Here is a 27,543-nt window from a genome sequence, read left to right on the forward strand (position 1 = left end):
GAGCATACTCAAGGTGTGAGCGTACTTGTGCCTCATACAGGATCTTGCAACCCCTACTGTCAAGCAGATGCGAGATACGGCGAAGTGCTGTAAGCTTCCTGGCTGCCTTGTTTGCAAGATTTACAACATGGTTCTTCATGGTTAGTTTGGAGTCAAATTTCACCCCAAGGATATCAACTTCTTCTCCAGGTGCCAACACCCTCCCATTCATCCTTACTACTGCACCAGCATTACCATCATGGTGCTTAGAGACGATCATCATTTGCGTTTTCTCAGGTGCAAATGTTACTTGCCATCTATTTCCCCAAGCTGATATAGCTCTCAGCTGGTGATTGATGTAGCTTAGAGCAGCTGGCATTTCTTCTCTTGGATAAGTGAATGTCAGTGTACAGTCGTCTGCATATGCATGTGATTCTGGGACGAGATGAAGGTCGTTAAGTAGACATTTCATAATGGACCCAGCACGCTTCCTTGTGGAACACTTGCCCCAATAGGATGTCTTGCTGATTCCGTTCCATTGAGAACTACACTTAGAGATCTACCATGAAGGTAATCACTGAGACATAGCGTAGAGCCTGCAATTCCCAGTGCTTGAAGTTTTGCTAAGAGGCCCTGGTGCCACACCCGGTCGAAAGCGCCAGCAATGTCCAGTGCTACCACACAGCTGACTTTGGATTCATCCAGTGACTGGTGCCACTTAATGGAGAGGTTTAACAGCAGATCAGCAGCAGAGTAACCTTTCCTGAAGCCATATTGACGATCACAAAGTAGTGAGTGGTAGTCAAAAAACTCTGTCATTTGTCTTGAGATTATTGTCTCAAGGATCTTACCAGTGATTGACAGGAGTGACACTGGTCTGTAGTTGCTGATTTCTGCTCTGCTCTTCTTTTTGTGAACAGGGACTACATTTGCCTCTTTCCATAGAGAGGGCCATTTACACTGTACTAGGCAGTGCTGAAAGATGCGAGTTAGAGGTGCTGCTAGCTGGTCTGCACATCTTCTCAACAATCTTGGGCTCAATTTGTCTGGGCCCACAGCCTTTTCTTGGTCAAGCGATTTAAGAAGAAATGCACCTCCTCCTGCCTTAGTCACCACTGACAGTTTTGACACAGTTCTTGCAGCTAGCCAAGGAGGGTCCCTTGCTGGATCAGGAACTTGCATTTTGGTAGCAAAGTGTTCAGCAAAGAGGTCCACCTTCTCTTGACTACTAGTAGAGGTGGTCCCATCCTGTCGATTTAGAGGTGGAATAAGTTCATCAGGCAGATATCCTTGTCTGTCCTTGACCAGGGACCACCAGGTTTTGGAGCCTACCCTACCTAATGCTAGCTTTCTTTTAGTGTCCACCTCCCATTTAGCAATGGCCCACTTTTGAACATCACCCATATGCCTACAGGCTTGCGTGTGCAAGTTCCTGTTATAGGTGGTAGGATGTCTCTTATACCTTCGCCATGCTTCGTACTCAGCAGTAGCAGCCTCTACAACGAAAGCCAAACCAAGGCTGATCTGTAGGCTTCGTCACATATTGCCGGTGAGGAATGTGTTCTTGTTGTAGATTAAGGATGTGTCCAGTGAAGGCTTTCACTTGGTTGTCAACCTCCCCTTGGAGAAGAGCATTCCAATCGGTGGTGGCGAGCTCAGAGCAAAGGGCTGGCCAATTACCTCTTTCCCATAGCCAGGTTGTGCGTGTGGACTCCTCACCTCGTTCTGTTGGGATCTTAAGTGTCGTAAAAACAGCCTTGTGGTCAGATGATCCAATGTAGCCGAGGGGTTGACAAGTGACTATGCCTTCTGCCAGATCACTCACTACTGGGTCAAGGGAGGAGCCAGAGATATGAGTAGGGAAATCAACAAAGTTTCTCATGTCAAACACTGCAAGAAGGTCATCAAAGTCCCTCTGTATAAGGTGCTGGTTGAGGTCACCAACAATTATAATATGTTGACAGTTGTGTTATAGCAGAAGGGAGTCAATATTTTCCATTAGGAAGTTGATGGGGTCTGCATGTTGCCACTGAGGTCTGTACATTGCACATGCTAGTACAGAGGTACTAGTGTTTATACAGAGCTTGAAGAACATCATTTCAAGATGTGTAGGGGTGGCAACATCAATGTGCTGGGCATGAACACTTTTAGAGAAGCACACAGCAACACCTCCTCCTTGCCCTTGCCTGTCTCTTCTCATCCATGAGGTGTAGCCAGCAATTCTTGCAAAATTTTCTGGAGTCCTGTCATCCAAAAATGTTTCAACAACAGCTATGTCGGGACGTCGAGTGTTCACAAAACTATGTGTGAGCTGTCCAACATTAGTAATGAAACCTCTAATGTTGGCCAACAGGATGCTGATAGACTGGCTCCTCATGATGAAGTGGTCAGCTTGAGGTGGTGGGTGTGTAGGGAATGTAAGGTGCCTGCCCTTGAGAGAGGTAGGGTACTGAGGCAGCTGCAGGGATGTAGGTCTGTGGTCTTGTATAAGGCACAATCCCACCTGCTGGGCTGGGATAGGAGTAGCTAAGTAGGTGACGTGTGAGTGTTCACCAATTCAGAGATCCTGCTGGTTTGTTCTGAGAACAGGTCTCTAAACAGGTGGCCTTGTCTGTCAAGTTCCTTTTTCTTCCGACACTGGTCCTCCTGATGTCCTTTCTTGTAGCAGTAATTACACCTGGTATCTCGCAGGCAGTTGTTGGCAGTGTGCCCCTTCCGGTGACAGCGAGAGCACAGCCTAGGTGCCTGGGAGGGTGGACTAGGATTTGTTGCCCCTCCTGTGTTTTGCAGATTTGTCCTCAGATTCTGCCGCTGGAACTGTGTTAGTGGAGGGTGAGACGGCTGTAGATGTCTTCCTCCTCCACGTCCTCTTCCACATCCTCTGCCCCGTCCTCTACCAGTTCTGACAGATGTGTCCCTGCTGTTCGTACTTCGGCGCAGTAGGTGATCAGGTGCAGTGATAGTTCCCTGATCATTAACTGCACCAATCTCTGGTGGAGAAACTCCTGGCTCAGAACTTGCTGATGAAGCACTGCTACCAGATTCTGGAATAGTGTCGGCAGGTGTGCTGACAGGTGTAGGATCAGAGATGGTATGTGCACTGTCTAGTGGACTGGCAGTGGCTGAAGCAGAGATGTCAGGTGTAGGAGAATTAACAGATCCAAGGCTTCCCTCGTTGCTGGGAAGAGGATTTGTTCCCTCTGTGGTGGTCAGAGGAATTGTGTTAGAATTTCCAAAGGTAGTGTTTTGAACTCTGTCAGTCTGTGGGACCTTAGCGATGACAGAATTCCACCAGTTGTTTACCCCTGAGTTAAGCTCAGTGTGGGACTTCAAGTCTTTGTCAATAGTGTCACCATCAGCTGAGCAGCTTATGTCACTTGATGTAGGCTTGCACTGGCCTTCTACAATAGCTTGTAGGTTATCTAATGATTTGAGGAGCTCATGAAGTGCTTCCCTGTGATGGATTATCTTAGCTGCAACTTTACAACACAGCCCAAGAGGGCAGTCTTGATCTTTGGACAGGAGTCCCTGAGGTAGGACTTCTGAACCTTCCTCCTGTAGCTCCAGGCTTGTATCCATATATACCACAGGATTATGGATATCCTTCAATTTTCTGAAATTTTCAACCTGGCTGCAACAGAATTCTTCTGGAATGCAATCTGTGTGGCAGTAGTTGGAACAAGTAGGCTCCTTACATCTAAGAAGAATTTTGTCCCTTGTGGTATACCCACAAACAGTGCAGTAACTACTGGGACAATAGCCAGATAGCGTAGATATTCTTGCTATTTTGCGGTGTGAAGTCATCCCAGAGGAGGCTTGTAGGTTTGCAATGAAGTTCACAGGAGAGAGAGGGTGGGTGGTGGTATCGTGGGTGGGATGGAGTATCGTGGGTGGGGGTTTATAGCGGGGTTGGTAGTGAGGGCGGCAGTGGGCCGACGAGCTGGAAGTGTTGCCTTCTCACTATCACTTAATAAACACTGTTTATGCTATCCACTTTTCCACTAAAGGAAGATGTTACACAAATCACTATGTTGCATTGTACCAGTCACGTTGTTATAAACATCAGATGCTAGTACATAGCACAAAACACACATAATATTAGATAATATTAGATGCTCACTCTGAAGGCAATAGTGACGTCACTCCTAAGGCCTGCTGCTGTCCCCTCACTCACACCATGTCTTCACCATACCACACTTAAATATCACTGGTATTGCTTATATTCACTTCAGTGGAGGAGTTGGCTTACTTGTACTAATGTGTTGTAGGTAGTTCTTTGTCACTGAACAGTTTTTATCCTCACCAACCCTCGTATTTAAGTAATATTAAGAAAGTTTGTGGAGCACACTGTGACACGTTTTCTCTCTCTCTCTCTCTCTCTCTCTCTCTCTCTCTCTCTCTTTCTCTCTCCTCAGCTAGTTGTGGTTGCAGGGGTCGAGTCAGAGCTCCTGGCCCCGCCTCTTCATTGGTTGATACTGGGTCACTTTCCCTGAACCATGAGCTTTATCATACCTCTGCTTAAAGCTATGTATGGATCCTGCCTCCACTACATCGCTTCCCAAACTATTCCACTTCCTGACTACTCTGTGACTGAAGAAATACTTCCTAACATCCCTGTGATTCATCTGTGTCTTCACCTTCCAACTGTATTTCATTGTTGCAGTGTCCCATCTCTGGAACATCCTGTCTTTGTCCTCCTTGTCAATTCCTCTCAGTATTTTATATGTCGTTATCATGTCCCCCTCTCTCTCTCCTGTCCTCCAGTGTCGTCAGTCGATTTCTGTCTCTGTGTGTGTGTGTGTGTCTCTGTCTGTCTGTCTGTCTGTCTCTGTCCCTGTCTGTCTCTGTGTGTGTGTCTGTATCTGTGCATGTCTCTGTATCTGTGCCTCTGTCTGTCTCTCTCTCTCTTTCACACACACATACACACACACACACACACACACACACACACACACACACACACACACACACACACAAGACACAATCTTCCCAACAGGATATCAGATCCTGAGGAAAGATAGAAGGAGTAGAGGGGGAGGAGGGGTTGCACTGCTCATAAAACACCAATGGGGATTTGAGGAAATGGAAGGCATGGACATGATTGGAGAAAGAGACTACATTGTAGGTACAATTCAGTCCGGAGAACATAAAGTAGTCATTGGAGTGATGTATAACCCACCACAGAACTGCAGGAGGCCAAGAGAGGAGTACGAAGAAAACAACAGGGTGATGGTGGACACACTGGCTGAGGTGGCAAGAAGAGCTCACTCGAGCAGAGCAAAGTTACTGGTAATGGGCGATTTCAACCACAGGGAGATCGACTGGGAAAACCTGGAGCCACATGGGGGTCCCGAAACATGGAGAGCAAAGATGATGGATGTGGTACTTGAAAACCTCATGCATCAACATGTCAGGGACACAACCAGAGAGAGAGGGGAGGATGAGCCAGCAAGACTGGATCTTGTGTTCACCCTGAGCAGTTCAGACATCGAGGACATCACTTACGAGAGGCCCCTTGGAGCTAGCGATCATGTGGTTCTGAGTTTTGACTATATAGTAGAGTTACAAGTGGAGAAGGTAACAGGAACTGAAGGGGACAGGCCAAACTATAAAAGGGGGGGACTACACAGGTATGAGAAACTTCCTGCAGGAGGTTCAGTGGGACAGAGAAATGGTAGGAAAATCAGTAAACGAGATGATGGAATATGTGGCAACAAAGTGCAAGGAGGCAGAGGAAAGTTTTGTTCCCAAGGGAAACAGAAATAATAGGAAGACCAAGACGAGTCCTTGGTTTACCCGAAGGTGTAGGGAGGCAAAAGCTAAGTGCAACAGAGAATGGAAAAGGTACAGGAGGCATAGGACCCAGGAAAACAAGGAGATTAGTAGAAGAGCCAGAAACGAGTATGCGCAGATAAGGAGGGAGGCCCAGAGACAGTATGAAAACGACATAGCATCGAAAGTCAAATCTGACCCGAAACTGCTGTATAGCCACATTAGGAAGAAGACAACAGTCAAGGACCAGGTGATAAGGCTGAGGAAAGAAGGTGGGGAACTCACAAGAAACGATCAAGAGGTATGTGAGGAGCTCAACACGAGATTTAAGGAAGTATTTACAGTAGAGACAGGAAGGACTCTGGGGGGACAGACCAGATGGGGACACCAACAAGGAATAAACCAACAAGTGTTGGACGACATACATACAGATGAGGAGGAGGTGAAGAAACTGCTAAGGGACATCGATACCTCAAAGGCAATGGGACCGGACAACATCTCTCCATGGGTCCTTAGAGAGGGAGCAGATATGTTGTGCGTACCACTTACCACAATCTTCAACACATCCCTGGAAACTGGGCAACTACCTGAGGTATGGAAGACAGCAAATGTAGTTCCCATTTTCAAAAAAGGAGACAGAAAAGAGGCACTAAACTATAGACCTGTGTCATTGACGTGTATAGTATGCAAAATTATGGAGAAGATTATCAGGAGGAGAGTGGTGGAGCACCTGGAACGGAACAGGAGTATAAATGCCAACCAGCACGGATTCACGGAAGGCAAATCCTGTGTCACAAACCTTCTGGAGTTTTATGATAAAATAACAGAAGTAAGACAAGAGAGAGAGGGGTGGGTTGATTGCATCTTCTTGGACTGCAAGAAGGCCTTTGACACAGTTCCTCACAAGAGATTAGTGCAGAAGCTAGAGCATCAGGCGCATATAACAGGAAGGGCACTGCAATGGATCAGAGAATACCTGACAGGGAGGCAACAACGAGTCATGGTACGTAATGATGTATCACAGTGGGCACCTGTGACGAGCGGGGTCCCACAGGGGTCGGTCCTAGGACCAGTGCTATTTTTGGTATATGTGAACGACATGACGGAAGGGTTAGACTCAGAAGTGTCCCTGTTTGCAGATGATGTGAAGTTAATGAGGAGAATTAAATCTGATGAGGACCAGGCAGGACTTCAAAGAGACCTGGACAGACTGGACACCTGGTCCAGCAAATGGCTTCTCGAATTTAATCCTGCCAAATGCAAAGTCATGAAGATAGGGGAAGGGCACAGAAGACCACAGACAGAGTATAGGCTAGGTGGCCAAAGACTGCAAACCTCACTCAAGGAGAAAGATCTTGGGGTGAGTATAACACCGAGCATGTCTCCGGAAGCACACATCAATCAGATAACTGCTGCAGCATATGGGCGCCTGGCAAACCTGAGAACAGCATTCCGACACCTTAGTAAGGAATCATTCAAGACACTGTACACCGTGTATGTCAGGCCCATACTGGAGTATGCAGCACCTGTTTGGAACCCGCACTTGATAAAGCACGTCAAGAAACTAGAGAAAGTACAAAGGTTTGCAACAAGGTTAGTTCCAGAGCTAAGGGGAATGTCCTATGAAGAAAGATTAAGGGAAATCGGCCTGACGACACTGGAGGACAGGAGGGTCAGGGGAGACATGATAACGACATATAAAATACTGCGTGGAATAGACAAGGTGGACAAGGACAGGATGTTCCAGGGAGGGGACACAGAAACAAGAGGCCACAATTGGAAGTTGAAGACACAAATGAGTCAGAGAGATAGTAGGAAGTATTTCTTCAGTCATAGAGTTGTAAGGCAGTGGAATAGCCTAGAAAATGACGTAGTGGAGGCAGGAACCATACACAGTTTTAAGACGAGGTTTGATAAAGCTCATGGAGCGGGGAGAGAGAGGGTCTAGTAGCAACCGGTGAAGAGGCGGGGCCAGGAGCTAGGACTCGACCCCTGCAACCACAAATAGGTGAGTACAAATAGGTGAGTACACACACACACACACACACACACACACACACACACACGCACAGATAAGAAGGGACGCTCAGCGACAATACGAAAGTAGCATAGCATCGAAAGTCGAATCTGACCCAAAGCTATTGTATAGCCACATCAGGAGGAAAACAACAGTAAAGGATCAGGTAATGAGGCTGAGGAAGGATGGTGGGGAGTTCATGACCAAGAGGTATGTGAGGAGCTCAACATGAGATTTAAAGAAGTATTTACAGTGGAAACAGGTAGGACTCCAGGAATTCAGAACAGGGAGGTGCACCAATAAATGCTGGATGTGGTACACATAACCGAGGAGGTGAAGCTGCTACGTGAACTTGATACCTCAAAGGCGGTGGGACCAGACAACATCTCTCCATGGGTCCTTAGAAAGGGAGCAGAGATGCTGTGTGTGCCACTAACACAGATCTTCAACACAGCCATTGAAACTGGGCAACTACCTAAGGTATGGAAGATAGCAAATCTAGTTCTAATTTTTAAAAAAGGAGACTGGCAAGAGGCATTAAACCACAGACCTGTTTCACTAACGTGTATACTATGCAAAACCATGGAGATCATCAGGAGGAGAGTGGTGGAGCACCTGGAAAGAAACGAGCGTATCATCGACAACCAGCACGGTTTCAGGGAAGGAAAATCCTGTTACAAACCTACTGGAGTTTTATGACAAGGTGACAAAAGTAAGATGAGAGAGAGGGGCAGATAGACTGCATTTTCTTGGACTGCAAGAAGGCCTTCGACACAGTTCCTCACAAGAGGTTAATGCAGAAGCTAGAGGATGAGGCACACATAACAGGAAAGATACACAAATAACCCACACATAAAAGAGAAGCTTACGACGACGTTTCGGTCCGACTTGGACCATTGACAAAGTCACACTGTGACTTTGTCAGTGGTCCAAGTCGGACCGAAACATCGTCATAAGCTTCTCTTTTATGTGTGGGTTATTTGTGTATCGTTCCAGTCATGGTATTGTGCCTTTTTTGTTATTTATAACAGGAAAGACACTGCAATTGATCAGAGAATATCTGACAGGGAGGCAACAACGAGTCATGGTATGTGATGAGGTGTCAGTGGGCACCTGTGACAAGTGGGATTCCTCAGGGGTCAGTCCTAGGACTTGTGCTGTTTTTGGTATATGTGAATGACATACGGAAGGGATAGACTCAGAAGCGTCCTTGTTTGCAGATGATGCGAAGTTAATGAGGAGAATCAAATCGGTCGAGGATCAAGCAGGACTACAAAGAGACCTGAACAGGCTACAAGGCTGGTCCAGCAACTGGCTCCTGGAATTTAACCTTGCCAAATGCAAAGTCATGAAGATCAGGGAAGGGCAAAGAAGACCACAGACAGAGTATAGTCTAGGTGGTCAAAAGCTGCAAACCTCACTCAAGGAAAAAGATCTTGGGGTGAGTATAATACCGAGCACATCTGTAGATCACATCAATCAGATAACTGCTGCAGCATACGGGCGTCTGGCAAACCTGACAGCACTGTATAGCCCTTGTGGTTTAGTGCTTCTTTTTTATTATAATAAATAATGGCAAACCTGAGGATAGCATTCCGATACCTCAGTAAGGAATCGTTCAAGACTCTCTACACCATATACGTCAAGCCCATATTGGAGTATGTAGCACCAGTTTGGAATCCACACCTGGTCAAGCTCGTTAAGAAATTAGAGAAAGTGCAAAGGTTTGCAACAAGACTAGTCCCAGAGCTAAGGGGATTGTCCTGTGAAGAAAGATTAAGGGAATTTGGCCTGGCGACACTGGAGGACAGGAGGGTCAGGGAAGACATGATAACAACACATAAAATACTGTGTGGAATAGAAAAGGTGGATAAAGACAGGATGTTCCAGAGATGGGACACAGAAACAAGGGGTCACAATTGAAAGTTGAAGATTCAGATGAGTGAAAGGAAATGTTAGGAAGTACTTCTTCAGTCAGAGTTGTCAGGAAGTGGAATAGCCTAGAAAGTGATTGAGTGGAGGCGGGAACCATACATAGTTTTGAGATGTTTGATAAAACTCATGGAACAGGGAGAGAGAGGACCTAGTAGCAAACAGTGAAGAGGCAGGGGCCAGGAGCTATGAATCGACCCCTGCAACACCAAATAAATGAGTACAAATAGGTGAGAGAACGAGAGAGAGAGAGAACGAGAGAGAGAGAGAACGAGAGAGAGAGAGAGAGAACGAGAGAGAGAGAGAGAGAACGAGAGAGAGAGAACGAGAGAGAGAGAGAACGAGAGAGAGAGAGAACGAGAGAGAGAGAGAACGAGAGAGAGAGAGAACGAGAGAGAGAGAGAACGAGAGAGAGAGAGAACGAGAGAGAGAACGAGAGAGAGAGAGAACGAGAGAGAGAGAGAACGAGAGAGAGAGAGAACGAGAGAGAGAGAGAACGAGAGAGAGAGAGAACGAGAGAGAGAGAGAGAGAGAGAGAGAGAACGAGAGAGAGAGAGAACGAGAGAGAGAGAGAGAGAACGAGAGAGAGAGAGAACGAGAGAGAGAGAGAACGAGAGAGAGAGAACGAGAGAGAGAGAGAACGAGAGAGAGAGAGAACGAGAGAGAGAGAGAGAACGAGAGAGAGAACGAGAGAGAGAGAGAACGAGAGAGAGAGAGAACGAGAGAGAGAGAGAACGAGAGAGAGAGAGAACGAGAGAGAGAGAGAACGAGAGAGAGAGAGAACGAGAGAGAGAACGAGAGAGAACGAGAGAGAGAGAGAACGAGAGAGAGAGAGAACGAGAGAGAGAGAGAACGAGAGAGAGAGAGAACGAGAGAGAGAACGAGAGAGAGAACGAGAGAGAGAACGAGAGAGAGAACGAGAGAGAGAACGAGAGAGAGAACGAGAGAGAGAACGAGAGAGAGAACGAGAGAGAGAGAGAACGAGAGAGAGAGAGAACGAGAGAGAGAGAGAACGAGAGAGAGAGAGAACGAGAGAGAGAGAGAACGAGAGAGAGAGAATGGGAGAGAGAGAATGGGAGAGAGAGAATGGGAGAGAGAGAATGGGAGAGAGAACGAGAGAGAGAGAGAGAGAACGAGAGAGAGAACGAGAGAGAGAGAAAGAGAGAGAGAGAAAGAGAGAGAGAAAAAGAGAGAGAGAGAGAACGAGAGAGAGAGAGAACGAGAGAGAGAGAGAACGAGAGAGAGAGAGAACGAGAGAGAGAGAGAACGAGAGAGAGAGAGAACGAGAGAGAGAGAGAACGAGAGAGAGAGAGAACGAGAGAGAGAGAACGAGAGAGAGAGAGAACGAGAGAGAGAGAGAGAGAACGAGAGAGAGAGAGAGAACGAGAGAGAGAGAGAGAACGAGAGAGAGAGAGAGAGAACGAGAGAGAGAGAGAGAGAACGAGAGAGAGAGAGAGAGAACGAGAGAGAGAGAGAGAACGAGAGAGAGAGAACGAGAGAGAGAGAGAGAACGAGAGAGAGAGAGAGAACGAGAGAGAGAGAGAGAACGAGAGAGAGAGAGAGAGAACGAGAGAGAGAGAGAGAACGAGAGAGAGAGAGAGAACGAGAGAGAGAGAACGAGAGAGAGAGAGAGAACGAGAGAGAGAGAGAGAGAGAACGAGAGAGAGAGAGAGAGAACGAGAGAGAGAGAGAACGAGAGAGAGAGAGAGAACGAGAGAGAGAGAGAGAACGAGAGAGAGAGAGAACGAGAGAGAGAGAGAGAACGAGAGAGAGAGAGAGAACGAGAGAGAGAGAGAGAGAATGAGAGAGAGAGAGAGAGAGAGAGAATGAGAGAGAGAGAATGAGAGAGAACGAGAGAGAGAGAGAACGAGAGAGAGAGAGAACGAGAGAGAGAGAGAACGAGAGAGAGAGAGAATGAGAGAGAGAGAACGAGAACGCGCGCGCGCACACACCAGGCACATCTCCTGAAGAGCACATCAACCAAATAACGGCTGCAGCATATGGGCGCCTAGCAAATCTCAGAACAATATTCTGACATCTTAATAAGGAATCGTTCAGGACCCTGTACACCGTGTACGTTAGGCCCATATTGGAGTATGTGGCACCAGTTTGGAACCCACACCTAGCCAAGCATGTAAAGAAATTAGAGAAAGTGCAAAGGTTTGCAACAAGACTAGTCCCAGAGCTAAGATGTATGTCCTACGAGGAGAGGTTAAGGGAAATCAACCTGACGACACTGGAGGACAGGAGAGATAGGGGGACATGATAATGACATACAAAATACTGAGAGGAATTGACAAGGTGGACAAAGACAGGATGTTCCAGAGATTGGACACAGTAACAAGGGGGGACAGTTGGAAGTTGAAGACACAGATGATTCACTGGGATGTTAGGAAGTATTTCTTCAGCCACAGAGTAGTCAGTAAGTGGAATAGTTTTGGAAGCGATGTAGTGGAAGCAGGATCCATACATAGCTTTAAGCAGAGGTATGATAAAGTTCACGGTTCAGGGAGAGTGACCTAGTAGCGATTAGTGAAGAGGCGGGGCCAGGAGCTCGGACTCGACCCCTGCAACCTCAACTAGGTGAGTACATGCACACACACTCACACTCACACTCTCACTCACAGTTGGAAGGTGAAGACACAGATGAATCACAGGGATGTTATGAAGTATTTCTTCAGTCACAGAGTAGTCAGGAAGCAGAATAATTTGGGAAGCAATGTAGTGGAGGAATGATCCATACATAGCTTTAAGCAGAGGTATGATAAAGCTCATGGTTCAGGGAGAGTGACTCAGTATCGACCAGTGAAGAGGCGGAGCCAGGAGCTATGACTCAACCCCTGCAACCACAACTAGGTGAGTACACAGACACACGAACGATGTTTTCATTTCTACTGTCTAGCTAGCGCTTCTCCAAACAAGTACTGCGTTTAATTTCCTTACTATGTTTAATTTCCTTACTATGTTTAATTTCCCGTACGACACCTCTTTTTATTAACACCCTTTCGTTTTGTAATTTTATTTCATTCTCAAGATTGTACTTTTTTTTTCCATCACACCTGTCATTTCCTACTGAGGCTGGGTGACCTAAAAAGAAAAATATAAGTTTTTTTTTTTTTTTTTTTTTTTTTTTTTTTTTTTTTTTTTTTTTTTTTTCAACAAGTCGGCCGTCTCCCACCGAGGCAGGGTGACCCAAAAAAGAAAGAAAATCCCCAAAAAGAAAATACTTTCATCATCATTCAACACTTTCACCACACTCGCACATTATCACTGTTTTTGCAGAGGTGCTCAGAATACAACAGTCTAGAAGCATAAACATATAAAGATACACAACATATCCCTCCAAACTGCCAATATCCCAAACCCCTCCTTTAAAGTGCAGGCATTGTACTTCCCATTTCCAGGACTCAAGTCCGACTATATGAAAATAACCGGTTTCCCTGAATCCCTTCACTAAATATTACCCTGCTCACACTCCAACAGATCGTCAGGTCCCAAGTACCATTCGTCTCCATTCACTCCTATCTAACACGCTCACGCACGCTTGCTGGAAGTCCAAGCCCCTTACCCACAAAACCTCCTTTACCCCCTCTCTCCAACCCTTTCGAGGACGACCCCTACCCCGCCTTCCTTCCCCTATAGATTTATATGCTTTCCATGTCATTCTACTGTGATCCATTCTCTCTAAATGACCAAACCACCTCAACAACCCCTCTTCTGCCCTCTGACTAATACTTTTATTAACTCCACACCTTCTCCTAATTTCCACACTCCGAATTTTCTGCATAATATTTACACCACACATTGCCCTTAAACAGGACATCTCCGCTGCCTCCAACCGTCTCCTCGCTGCTGCATTTACCACCCAAGCTTCACACCCATATAAGAGTGTTGGTACTACTATACTTTCATACATTCCCTTCTTTGCCTCCATAGATAACGTTTTTTGACTCCACATATACCTCAACGCACCACTCACCTTTTTTCCCTCATCAATTCTATGATTAACCTCATCCTTCATAAATCCATCCGCCGACACGTCAACTCCCAAGTATCTGAAAACATTCACTTCTTCCATACTCCTCCTCCCCAATTTGATATCCAATTTTTCTTTATCTAAATCATTTGACACCCTCATCACCTTACTCTTTTCTATGTTCACTTTCAACTTTCTACCTTTACACACATTCCCAAACTCATCCACTAACCTTTGCAATTTTTCTTTAGAATCTCCCATAAGCACAGTATCATCAGCAAAAAGTAACTGTGTCAATTCCCATTTTGAATTTGATTCCCCATAATTTAATCCCACCCCTCTCCCAAACACCCTAGCATTTACTTCCTTTACAACCCCATCTATAAATATATTAAACAACCATGGTGACATTACACATCCCTGTCTAAGACCTACTTTTACCGGGAAGTAGTCTCCCTCTCTTCTACACACCCTAACCTGAGCCTCACTATCCTCATAAAAACTCTTTACAGCATTTAATAACTTACCACCTATTCCATATACTTGCAACATCTGCCACATTGCTCCTCTATCCACTCTATCATATGCCTTTTCTAAATCCATAAATGCAATAAAAACTTCCCTATCTTTATCTAAATACTGTTCACATATATGCTTCAATGTAAACACCTGATCTACACATCCCCTACCCACTCTAAAACCTCCTTGCTCATCCGCAATCCTACATTCTGTCTTACCTCTAATTCTTTCAATTATAACCCTACCGTACACTTTTCCTGGTATACTCAGTAAGCTTATTCCTCTATAATTTTTACAGTCTCTTTTGTCCCCTTTCCCTTTATATAAAGGGACTATACATGCTCTCTGCCAATCCCTAGGTACCTTCCCCTCTTTCATACATTTATTAAACAAAAGTACCAACCACTCCAACACTAAATATAGTAATTATTTTTAGTATACTCTCATAATTTGCTAAGCTATTCTGAGGTATCGCTGCAGTCTGGTGACATGTAATTTCTTTGCTGTTAATTATAGGTGATCAGGAGGTTCTTGATGTTGCCCTTATTGATGTGGACAGCAATGCACTAAATATGCAGGCCATTGATTATAATGCTGGCCAGAGACCAAGCATTGATGATATGATTCAGCGATTGGCACAGGAGCAGGACCAGAGAATAGCTCATGACAGGAGGCCGTCAGAATCAAGAGATCAGCCGGGACCGAGCGGAGTTCGAGAAAGACGTGAGAGCAGTAACAGCAGAAGAGGAGAACGCAGAGCCAGCTCCGGTGGACCACCTACAGACCACTCTTATGCTGTTGCTGCTCTGCATGATCCACTATCACCTAGAGCTAGTAAGAGGCAATACAGTTACCAAACTTACTCTGCTTTACTTCTTGCAATACATTAGTATCTTCTATAGGGACACTTTATGCTTTATACTTTAACTCTCTTAGTATTGCAACCCCCAAAATTAAAAGCATCGAGAGTCTTGATTATAAAAAACAAAAAATTTATCTTCTAAAATGGTAGAGAAACTTGTTTGAAATTTTATGGAAAACTTTTAGAATTATGCATGCTCAAAATTGGTAGTGTGGGTGCAGTTTATGCATCATCAATTTCACCCACTTTGAGGACTATTTTAAGCCAATTCCATTGTTCAAGTCCACCTAACTCCTACTTATTTTGCCATTGTTCTATCAATTAAGTGCAAGAAACTGCTCATACAGCTACTAGAACTACTCTATAAAGGGCACAGAAGTAGGTAGTTTGGCCAGTTTCATGCAAAATTCAACAAATTTCAGTTTAAAAAATGAGCTGAAAATAAACAGAGTATACACGGTTTATTTTCAGCAGCCTTCCCTCTGTTTATTAGTCATATCTCCAGGCCTCTTATTTAACACTTGTCCTCCATTTTGAATCTAACATACACACTTGAAATTACTCTATTTCTCAGATAATTAAGTGTAAAAATGATTGATCATGGTTTAGGCCCTCCCAGTAATTGAAGTATTTTTCTTTCCTTTATTTTCCTATTTTTTTTCATTTCCTTTTTCACTAGTATGTCTTCAATTTTATTTGATAATAAGAAGCAGCCAACAAAACCATGAAAACTACTGTAGAAACCACAAGGTCAGAGATTTGCTTTTCCTATCATGCACTGGGTGAGGGCAGGACTTTATTTTTATGCTGTGTACATGCACTGCATAGATCCAGTCTCTCATGTCTAGGCCAAAATTTGCTGCTCACAGCATATCTGAGGATACTGTTCTTAAAATGTAGATCTGTGAATTACAGTAGTATCAACAACGTAGATCTGTATCAGAGAAGGTGAAAGGGTTCAAGTTTAGCTCTTAGTTTATTTTTTTTTTCCTCAATGGCCTTCTCCTGCCAGGGTAGGGTGACTCGAAGAAAACTCATTCACCCTCTGACTGCAACATCACTGCCCCTCCTTCAGAGTGCAGGCAATGCTTTTCCCACCCTCAAACTTGAGTGTGGCTAACCCACTTGTCATCATTATTTCCCCACAAAAACTCTTAACTGCTTTTTGTAACTTGTCTTTTATTCCATACATTTCCAACATCTGCCACAAGGCTTTTCTATCCACCCTGTTATTTTTTTTTTTCTAGCAATTCGGCAAGGTGACCCCCCCCCCCCCCCGCGGGCACACGCGCGCCAAAAAAAAAAAAAAACTTTCGCCATCATTCACACAATCACTGTCTTGGCAGAGGCGCTCTGATACAATGGTTCAGATGTCACTCCAAACAGCAGATATCTTAAGCAGGCATTGTACTTCCCAGCTCCAGGACTCAAGTCTGGCTAACCAATTTCCCTGAATCCCTTCACAAATATTATCCTGCTCACATTCCAACAGCTCGTCAAATCCCAAAAACCATTAGTCTCCATTCACTCCTATTTAACATGCTCACATGTGCCTGCTGCATGACCAAGCCCATTGCACATAAAACCTCTTTTAACCCCCTCCCTCAATCCTTTCCTTGGATGACCCCTACCCTTCCTTCCCTCCACTACAGATTTATACACCCCCAAGTCACCCTATTTTGCTCCAGCCTCTATAAATGACCAAACCAAATCAACAACCCCTCTTCAGCCCTCTAAATATTGCTATTAGTAACTCTACACCTCCTAATATTTTGTCATATACCTTTTCTAAATCCATAAGTGCAATGAACAGCTCTTTACCTTTCAGTATTGTTTCAGTACTGTGCATCCCCTAGCCTTCCTAAATCCTTCTTTCTCTGCAGTCCTACTTTTTTACCCCTTTGCTCCTGGCATTTTAGTTGCCTCTTAAGACATGCATGGCTTACGGAGGGAGAATTCTTTTCTACTTCCCCATGGAGATAAGTGGAAATAAACAAGAGCAAGAACTAGTAAGGAAAACAGAAGAAAATCCAGAGGGGTAGGAAGAAGAAAATTGTCAAAGTGGGAAGTTTGAATGTGCGTGGATGTTGTGCATGTTATGAATGAGAAGAAGCTGGATGTCCTGGCTTTAAGTGAAACAAAGCTGAAGGGGGTGGGAGAGTTTCAGTGGAGAGGAATAAATGGGATTAGGTCAGGGGTTTCAAATAGAGTTAGAGCTAAAGAAGGAGTAGCAATAATGTTGAAGGATAAGATATGGCAGGAAAAGAGGGACTATAAATGTATTAATTCAAGGATTATGTGGAGTAAAATAAAGGTTGGATGTGAAAAGTGGGTTATAGTAAGTGTGTATGCACCTGGAGAAGAGAGAAGTGTAGAGGGGAGAGAGAGAGACAGATTTTGGGAAATGTTGAGTGAATGTGTGGGAAGTTTTGAACCGAGTGGGAGAGTACTTGTGGTTGGGGATTTCAATGCTAAAGTGGGTAAAAATGTTGTGGAGGGAGTAGTAGGTAAATTTGGGGTGCCAGGGGTAAATGTATATGGGGAGCCTTTAATTGAGCTATGTGTAGAAAGAGATTTGGTAATAATTAATACATATTTTCTGAAAAAGAGGATAAATAAATATACAAGGTATGATGTAGCACATAATGAAAGTAGTTTGTTAGATTATGTATTGGTGGATAAAAGGTTGATGGGTAGGCTCCAGGATGTACATGTTTATAGAGGGGCAACTGATATATCGGATCATTATTTAGTTGTAGCTACAGTTAGAGTAAGAGGTAGATGGGACAAGAGGAAGGTGGCAACAACAAGTAGGAGGGAAGTGAAAGTGTATAAACTAAGGGAGGAGGAAGTTCGGGTGAGATATAAGCAACTATTGGCAGAAAGGTGGGCTAGTGCAAAGATGAGTAGTGGGGGGGTTGAAGAGTGTTGGATGAGTTTTAAAAATGCAGTATTAGAATGTGGGGCAGAAGTTTGTGGTTATAGGAGGGTGGGGGCAGGAGGAAAGAGGAGTGAATGGTGGAATGATGAAGTGAAGGATGTGATAAAAGAGAAAAAGTTAGCTTATGAGAGGTTTTTACAAAGCAGAAGTGTTAAAAGAAGTTCAGAGTATATGGAGAGTAAAAGAAAGGTGAAGAGAGTGGTGAGAGAGTGCAAAAGGAGAGCAGATGATAGAGTGGGAGAGGCACTGTCAAGAAATTTTAATGAAAATAAGAAAAAATTTTGGAGTGAGTTAAAAAAGTTAGGAAAGCCTAGGGAACGTATGGATTTGTCAGTTAAAAACAGAGTAGGGGAGTTAGTAGATGGGGAGAGGGAGGTATTAGGCAGATGGTGAGAATATTTTGAGGAACTTTTAAATGTTGAGGAAGAAAGGGAGGCGGTAATTTCATGCACTGGCCAGGGAGGTATACCATCTTTTAGGAGTGAAGAAGAGCAGAATGTAAGTGTGGGGGAGGTACGTGAGGCATTACGTAGAATGAAAGGGGATAAAGCAGCTGGAACTGATGGGATCATGACAGAAATGTTAATGCAGGGGGGGATAGTGTTAGAGTGGCTGGTACTTTTGTTTAATAAATGTATGAAAGAGGGGAAGGTACCTAGGGATTGGCAGAGAGCATGTATAGTCCCTTTATATAAAGGGAAGGGGACAAAAGAGAGATTGTAAAAATTATAGAGGAATAACTTTGAGTATACCAGGAAAAGTGTACGGTAGGGTTATTATTGACAGAATTAGAGGTAAGACAGAATGTAGGATTGCGGATGAGCAAGGAGGTTTCAGAGTGGGTAGGGGATGTGTGGATCAAGTGTTTACATTGAAATATATATGTGAACAGTATTTAGATAAAGGTAGGGAAGTTTTTATTGCATTTATGGATTTAGAAAAGGCATATGATAGTGGATAGGGGAGCAATGTGGCAGATGTTGCAAGTATATGGAATAGGTGGTAAGTTACTAAATGCTGTAAAGAGTTTTTATGAGGATAGTGAGGCTCAGGTTAGGGTGTGTAGAAGAGAGGGAGACTACTTCCCGGTAAAAGTAGGTCTTAGACAGGGATGTGTAATGTCACCATGGTTGTTTAATATATTTATAGATGGGGTTGTAAAAGAAGTAAATGCTAGGGTGTTCGGGAGAGGGGTGGGATTAAATTATGGGGAATCAAATACAAAATGGGAATTGAGAGTTACTTTTTGCTGATGATACTGTGCTTATGGGAGATTCTAAAAAAAATTGCAAAGGTTAGTTGATGAGTTTGGGAGTGTGTGTAAAGGTACAAAGTTGAAAGTGAACATAGAAAAGAGTAAGGTGATGAGGGTATCAAATGATTTAGATAAAGAAAAATTGGATATCAAATTGGGGAGGAGTATGGAAGAAGTGAATGTTTTCAGATACTTGGAAGTTGACATGTCGGCATATGGATTTATGAAGGATGAGGTTAATCATAGAATTGATGATGGAAAAAAGGTGAGTGGTGCATTGAGGTATATGTGAAGTCAAAAAACGTTATCTATGGAGGCAAAGAAGGGAATGTATGAAAGTATAGTAGTACCAACACTCTTATATGGGTGTGAAGCTTGGGTTGTGAATGCAGCAGCGAGGAGGTGGTTGGAGGCAGTGGAGATGTCCTGTCTAAGGGCAATGTGTGGTGTAAATATTATGCAGAAAATTCGGAGTGTGGAAATTAGGAGAAGGTGTGGAGTTAATAAAAGTATTAGTCAGAGGGCTGAAGAAGGGTTGTTGAAGTGGTTTGGTCATTTAGAGAGAATGGATCAAAGTAGAATGACATGGAGAGCATTTAAATCAGGAGAAGGAAGGCGGGGTAGGGGTCGTCCTCGAAAAGGTTGGAAGGAAGGGGTAAGGGAGGTTTTGTGGGAGAGGGGCTTGGACTTCCAGCAGGCGTGCATGAGCGTGTTCGATAGGAGTGAATGGAGACGAATGGTATTTGGGACCTGACGATCTGTTGGAGTGTGAGCAGGGTAATATTAAGTGAAGGGATTCAGGGAAACCGTTTATTTTTATATAGCCGGACTTGAGTCCTGGAAATGGGAAGTACAATGCCTGCACTCTAAAGAAGGGGTTTTGGGATATTAGCAATTTGGAGGGATATGTTGTGCATCTTTATATGTATATGCTTCTAAACTGTTGTGTTTCTGAGCACCTCTGCAAAAGCAGTGATTATGTGTGAGTGAGGTGAAAGTGTTGAATGATGATGAAAGTATTTTCTTTTTGGGGATTTTCTTTCTTTTTGGGTCACCCTGCCTCGGTGGGAGACGGCCGACTCGCTGAAAAAAAAAAAAAAACATGCATGTGTAGTGTGACCTAAGTGAAAGTAGTAGCAGCAAGATGTACGTGAAATTTTGCATGTTTGAGACAAAAAAAAAAGACCCCAGCAATCCTACCATCATTTAAAACAATTAAAGGCTTCCGTTTTACACTCGCTTGGTAGGACGGTAGTACCTCCCTGGGCGGTTGCTATCTTCCAATATACTCAACTTAAAATATCTTCATCCTTAGCTTATAGTGAGTACTGAATATATTTATTGTAGGAAGTCTGAATAAATGAAGAATGGGTATAATTGAAAACCTCTGCATTAGCAAAGGGCTGTAAAACAGTCCACCTGTAATTTAAAACTGCGGCATTAGCAAAACTCCGTAATGCAAAGTGCTGTAAACCGGGGCCCTCTTTTACTAAATACAGTGTTCTTTCCTTCCTTTACTTTCTTTGTATAATTCAAATTTGTCCAGTCACAGTAAGTTTTTTCCATATATACAGATAGGTTTTATCTCAGTTTTTGAGAGAACTTTATCCCCCCCACCCCCACCATGCAGGTCGTGTTGGAGCTCGTAGAGTTGGCGATGTTGAAGGTGTACGTCAGTCTACAGGCAACTGGCAACGGGATCCCAACATAAAATGGAACAGGCGTGTCATTGTTAAGCGACAGAGGTTCTCAGACATTAAACAGTCTATAGAAAGACGAAGACGTTTAGGAGAAATAGAACTTCAACTTTACGAAGAAGAAAGTAAAAAGAAACCAGAACCAATGCGTTCACCAGTTCAGCCACATCATGAATCTGAAAAGAAAATACGCAAGAAACAAAAGAAACAGACTCACTCTTATTCTACCCGATCAGTGAGAGACACAGAAAGAGGCCCTTATGATCATCAGGATTCTGAGGTTAGTATTAAAGCATATTTGGTTAACAGATGGTATATGATTGCAGATTTGGCCCTTGAAAGGTGCTATCATTAAACTATAAATATTCAAGGGTAAAATGTGAAAAATAGTTCCAAATCTTTTTTATTTCCCTAGATACACTGGTTTCTGGTTTTTCTTTAGTTCAAATTATTAGCCTTTCCCAGTTTGGTTTGCAAGTACAAAGTAAGTAGGTAATATATAGTCTGAAGCACAGTGGATTAATTTAGCTACAAATAAAAATAAAATTTTAAGTAGTCTATACTTTTATGACTTACAAAATCGTAATGACACGATTGCAAACAAACAATACCACGGACAGGGATAGAACCCGCGATCAGAGAGTCTCAAAACTCCAGACCGTCGCGTTAGCCACTGGACCAGCTAGCCACAATAAGATTCGTCCAACTAGGTATATTTCTACACCATAAGAAGGTTATCACAGGCACCATTGTGACCACAAATACAAGTTTTTACAGACGAATCTCCAGCTAGCGTGGCCAGGACGAACTCTAGCTCCAGTCCCCTCAAAACCGTCACAGTGGTGCCTATGGTAACCTTCCTATGGTGTAGAAATATACCTAGTTGAACGAATCTTATTGTGGCTAGCTGGTCCAGTGGCTAACGCGACGGTCTGGAGTTTTGAGACTCTCTGATCGCGGGTTCTATCCCCATCCGTGGTATGGTTTCTATACTTTTGTACGTGTATTATAATTTAGTTTGATGTGTCCCTTAGACTAAATATCATGTGAAATAATCTGTGCACTGAATTGTTAGCAAGAGGGTACAATTGAAGTAGACCTAGTAAAAACCCAGGAGGATGGCAGAACCCCTACTCTTCTTCGGGAAAATTGCCCAAAAATTTAATATTTCCTCCATTTACCCCTATTTTAAGCCATTTCTGGCCTGAAACAGACCAAAATCATATTTTCGCTAGTATATCTTCCAGTCTGTTAATTTAATACCAAGAAGCAGCCAATAAGCCTGCGAAAAGCGCCATAAAACATCTCAAAGTTGCTGTTTTAAATCAAATGAGCTCAGAGGTTAGCTGTTCCTATCGTGCACTGCATGGACCAGAATCTTTTTTATACTGTGCACACCCATCACATGTACCCATTCTCTCATGCTTAGGCCAAAATTTACTGATCACAGCATAATTGAGGGCTGGGTGATTATAACATAGATCTGTGAGACAAAGGGTTAAAATCATTTCGGAAATATTTATTAATTATGCTTTTATTTCAGGATGGAGACCATGGTGGTCAGTCTAGTAGCTCAGGAAGTTCTTCAGGCTCAGAAGTGGTCAATGAGGAACTGCAAGAATCATCAAGTTCTGATGAGCAGTCCACAGATTATTCTGACTGGACTGCTGAAGCTGGTATCAATCTGGAACCTCCCAAACGAACCGCTCACAAACAGAAGAAAAGTCCCCGTAGAAGGAAAAAGAAAGGAAAAAGTGGCAGTGAAGAAGATACAAAGCAGAAAGAAAAGGATGAGGATGTTGATGACGATGATGATGATGATGACAAAAACAAAGAAAATGATACCAAAAACATATGGACTACGCCTCGTTCACAAAGAAAGGTGCGAAATGGGATTTTATATACATCCTCTCCTCACTTAATGACTGGGTTCCATTCCTAAGAGTAGGTGGTAAGCAAATTGGTCATTAAGAAAGGAGCATACTATACTTGTAGTGGATTTGTGTCAACCATCTTTAGATATTTTTTAATGTCACCTTTGCACCATTTATAACATTCCTAGTATATTTTTAAATGTTTATACAGTAGTGTACTGTTTACTGTAATAAAAAAGGAAAGCAGCTCTAATATACATTACTTAGATTTGCATCCTGGTTGGAGAACTGGTTTTAAGTCTGAGTGGTCGGTAAGAGCACATCACTTAGTGGGGAGAGGCTTATTGGGTGGAATGGACCCAGGATTTGGGGAGGTACTGCAGTCCTGTCATAAGAATGAAATGGAAGTCAGTTGAATGTTTTGCATATTCTTTCTCATTAACATGCTAGATGATGGGTAAGTCTTACAAGCTGCTACTTACATTAATACACTTTATACTTTGCTTTTCTGTGATTATCCCCAGAACAATTAATTGATTAACCCTTAAATGGTCCAAACGTATATATACGTTTTTTCAACATCTGAAAGTATGTAAAAAAATGTAGATCTTCTTTTTTGTTTTACATTTGAAAACGTGTAAAAAAAACTTTTATCTACATTTTCTTTTTTTTTATATTTGAAAATATGTAAAAAAAAGTAGATCTACTTTTGTAGCACTACGAATTTGAACGTCGATCTGTTTGGACCGTTTAAGGGTTAATACAAAAAGTGAAATATCTTAGCTACACTTAAGTTTAATCATTATCAAGTTATTATCCTAATTTTTCATGTAAGTCTGCTTCTTTTTCACTGACATACTCCAATATAAAGTGACCATTTGATAAGCTCAATAATTTTTTTTTTTTTTATCATCACACTGGCCGATTCCCACCAAGGCAGGGTGGCCCGAAAAAGAAAAACTTTCACCATCATTCACTCCATCACTGTCTTGCCAGAAGGGTTCTTTACACTACAGTTTTTAAACTGCAACATTAACACCCCTCCTTCAGAGTGCAGGCACTGTACTTCCCATCTCCAGGACTCAAGTCCGGCCTGCCGTTTCCCTGAATCCCTTCATAAGTGTTACTTTGCTCACACTCCAACAGCACGTCAAGTATTAAAAACCATTTGTCTCCATTCACTTCTATCAAACATGCTCACGCATGCCTGCTGGAAGTCCAAGCCCCTTGCACACAAAGCCTCCTTTACCCCCTCCCTCCAACCTTTCCTAGGCCGACCCCTACCCCGCCTTCCTTCCACTACAGACTGATACACTCTTGAAGTCACTCTGTTTCGCTCCATTCTCTCTACATGTCCGAACCACCTCAACAACCCTTCCTCAGCCCTCTGGACAACAGTTTTGGTAATCCCGCACCTCCTCCTAACTTCCAAACTACAAATTCTCTGCATTATATTCACACCACACATTGCCCTCAAACATGACATCTCCACTGCCTCCAGCCTTCTCCTCGCTGCAACATTCATCACCCATGCTTCACACCCATATAAGAGCGTTGGTAAAACTATACTCGCATACATTCCCCTCTTTGCCTCCAAGGACAAAGTTCTTTGTCTCCACAGACTCCTAAGTGCACCGCTCACCCTTTTCCCCTCATCAATTCTATGATTCACCTCATCTTTCATAGACCCATCTGCTGACACGTCCACTCCCAATATATCTCTAGGTATCTAGAATTTTAGTTTTCCTTCATCTTTTTTGGAAAGATAATGATTGTGTGAATGATGATTTTTTTTTTTTATGGGGGGAGGGTTACCCTGCCTCAGTGGGAGATGGCCATCTTGTTGGAAAAAATTTTATGAAGACATGGACTTGTACTTAAATATTTCTTCATAAAAAAAGTTCAAAGCCTCTGCAGTAATCATTGGTCCCTAAAAAAAAAAGATTAGCTCATGATGAGGATGACGTTAAATTAGCCCATGGCTAGCTTAACATCAGTTCCACTGATAAACAGCATTATGAAAAAATGCATTGTTCACTTTATATCCAAAGAACTAGCCAATACACGTGCAGCTTGCCAGTCTAATATGCATTTAGGAATGTGCTGATGTTATTTATACAATTAGTATTACAGTAATGCAGTAGTCTGCATAATAGTAAATCTTTTATTTTTATATGACTAAAAATTCAAATTGGAAAGCAATTTGTGATTAAGGAACAGAGCAAATGTTTTTTAGTGCCAGGAATGTCTGCATTGTTTATTCTAGACCCTATTCTTAAATTCGCAGATTTTTTAATTTTGTATGATTGGCCAAATTATCAATTTCTAATCACTTTATTGGATAATCGAAGTAGGTAAATGGGGAGTTCCTTGTGCTCAGTTGATAGAATAGATGGAAAACTAGCAAAATAGCTATGAGTTTGGTCCACTGGAACAACGGGCGCAGAGTGAGCGAAATCACATATGCATAAATATTGCCAAAACCTCTTAACTTTGCGAAAGCATAATCCTGTAAGTTTTCCATAAAATTTGTACTTTTGGTTTTATTACGTTCGGAAAAAGATTCTCTATCATTTCATAAGTTTTTTTTTTTTTTTTTTTTTTTTTTTTTTTTTTTTTTTTTTTTTTTTTTTTTTTTTTTTTTTTTTTTTTGCCCCCAACAAGCCAGCCGTATCCCATTGAGGCAGGGTGACTGGAAAATATTTTTTTTTTTTTTTTTTTTTCCCCAACAAGTCGGTCGTCTCCCACCGAGGTAGGGTGACCCAAAAAAGAAAGAAAATCCCCAAAAAGAAAATACTTTCATCATCATTCAACACTTTCACCACACTCACACATTATCACTGCTTTTGCAGAGGTGCTCAGAATACAACAGTTTAGAAGCATATACATATAAAGATACACAACATATCCCTCCAAACTGCCAATATCCCAAACCCCTCCTTTAAAGTGCAGGCATTATACTTCCCATTTCCAGGACTCAAGTCCGACTATATGAAAATAACCGGTTTCCCTGAATCCCTTCACTAAATATTACCCTGCTCACACTCCAACAGATCGTCAGGTCCCAAGTATCATTCGTCTCCATTCACTCCTATCTAACACGCTCATGCACGCTTGCTGGAAGTCCAAGCCCCTCGCCCACAAAACCTCCTTTACCCCCTTTTTCCAACCCTTTCGAGGACGACCCCTACCCCTCTTTCCTTCCCCTATAGATTTATATGCTTTCCATGTCATTCTACTTTGATCCATTCTCTCTAAATGACCAAACCACCTCAATAACCCCTCTTCTGCCCTCTGACTAATGCTTTTATTAACTCCACACCTTCTCCTAATTTCCACACTCCGAATTTTCTGCATAATATTTACACCACACATTGCCCTTAGACAGGACATCTCCACTGCCTCCAACCGTCTCCTCGCTGCTGCATTTACCACCCAAGCTTCACATCCATATAAGAGTGTTGGTACTACTATACTTTCATACATTCCCTTCTTTGTCTCCATAGATAACGTTTTTTGACTCCACATATACCTCAACGCACCACTCACCTTTTTTCCCTCATCAATTCTATGATTAACCTCATCCTTCATAAATCCATCCGCCGACACGTCAACTCCCAAGTATCTGAAAACTTTCACTTCTTCCATATATATATATTCCATATATATATATATATATATCTTATATATTGTGTTTTAGTTAAGTGACTAAAATAAAAGAAAGAAATGAACCTCCCATCCCAATCACTGAAAATTCAGTACAGTACTAATTCCTACAATTTTTTCTCTAATGTTGCTGGGACAGTGGACCAGAGTTAATGTGGGATGGAAATCTTGCTTTATTGCACAACAGTTGAGCATGTATAGTTCTTTATACTCCTAATAATTTTGCCTTGTGTATTGTACCATTGTATTCTTGTTAATTTTCAAACCCATTTTGAAGTTCCACTGTTATAACCTTAATTTTGAGGGTAACTAGTTTTTTCTATTGTTAAATAAAATTTCTTTTTTTCCTGTAAATAATCTTTATCACAAAGTTATGTATGATCATTATATCCACAGCGAGGACCAAGGCCCAACCTTTCAGAAATTGGTGGAGGTGCTGATGAAATTCCTGAGGAGTTCCGACCACCAGAATGGTTAACCGAAACCTTTCCCAAGAAAGCTCCATATTTCCCACAAATGGGTGATGAACTTATATATTTTATGCAAGGCCACATGCTCTATGTAGAAGCTGTTATGAACAGAAAACTGTATAATGTGGATAAGCGGAGTTTGCCATGGATGAGATCTACAAATAAACTCAGGGTAAGTATTTTAGGTTTATTTGATAGTACATATTTAAACATACTCCCAGGATGATGGTATACTGTATAATAGATTGTGTGAAAACTACTATGAATGTTTGTGGCTTGAAGATTCGTGGAGCATCTGTGAGCATGTTAAATTAGAATAAGTTAAGATGAGATGTCTAGAATTTGACATTCCGTTGGAGTTTGTACTCGCCTGTATGTATTTGTAAGTGCATGGTTACAGAAGTCCAGTCTTAGCTCCTAGCAACACTTTGCAACTTGAAGCTTGCCAGTCTCACTCCTAGCTTCATGGGCCCTGTTATACCTATTCTTAAAACTATATGGAAAAACTTACTTGTTAGACTCCCATTTTTGAGGTGGGAAGTGTAATACATTCACTGGGAAAGCCTGGTGGATATGTTGGGGT

The 27,543-nt window shown here is 42.7% G+C and overlaps 1 protein-coding gene across 3 annotated transcripts in view; it reads left to right on the forward strand.

The window, feature by feature from the left end:
* BRWD3 (bromodomain and WD repeat-containing protein) overlaps positions 1 to 27,543 on the forward strand; it is a 124,383-nt gene that overhangs the window by 37,666 nt on the left and 59,174 nt on the right. For all 3 annotated transcript variants that reach the window (XM_070101022.1, XM_070101023.1, XM_070101024.1), the window contains 4 exons: positions 14,712 to 15,029; positions 20,884 to 21,230; positions 22,494 to 22,832; positions 26,887 to 27,132. In XM_070101022.1, coding sequence (XP_069957123.1) covers positions 14,712 to 15,029; positions 20,884 to 21,230; positions 22,494 to 22,832; positions 26,887 to 27,132 — 1,250 coding nt within the window. The remainder of the gene's footprint in view (positions 1 to 14,711; positions 15,030 to 20,883; positions 21,231 to 22,493; positions 22,833 to 26,886; positions 27,133 to 27,543) is intronic.

The sequence above is a fragment of the Cherax quadricarinatus genome, chromosome 75, assembly GCF_038502225.1.
Source record: "Cherax quadricarinatus isolate ZL_2023a chromosome 75, ASM3850222v1, whole genome shotgun sequence".
NCBI lineage: Eukaryota > Metazoa > Arthropoda > Malacostraca > Decapoda > Parastacidae > Cherax > Cherax quadricarinatus.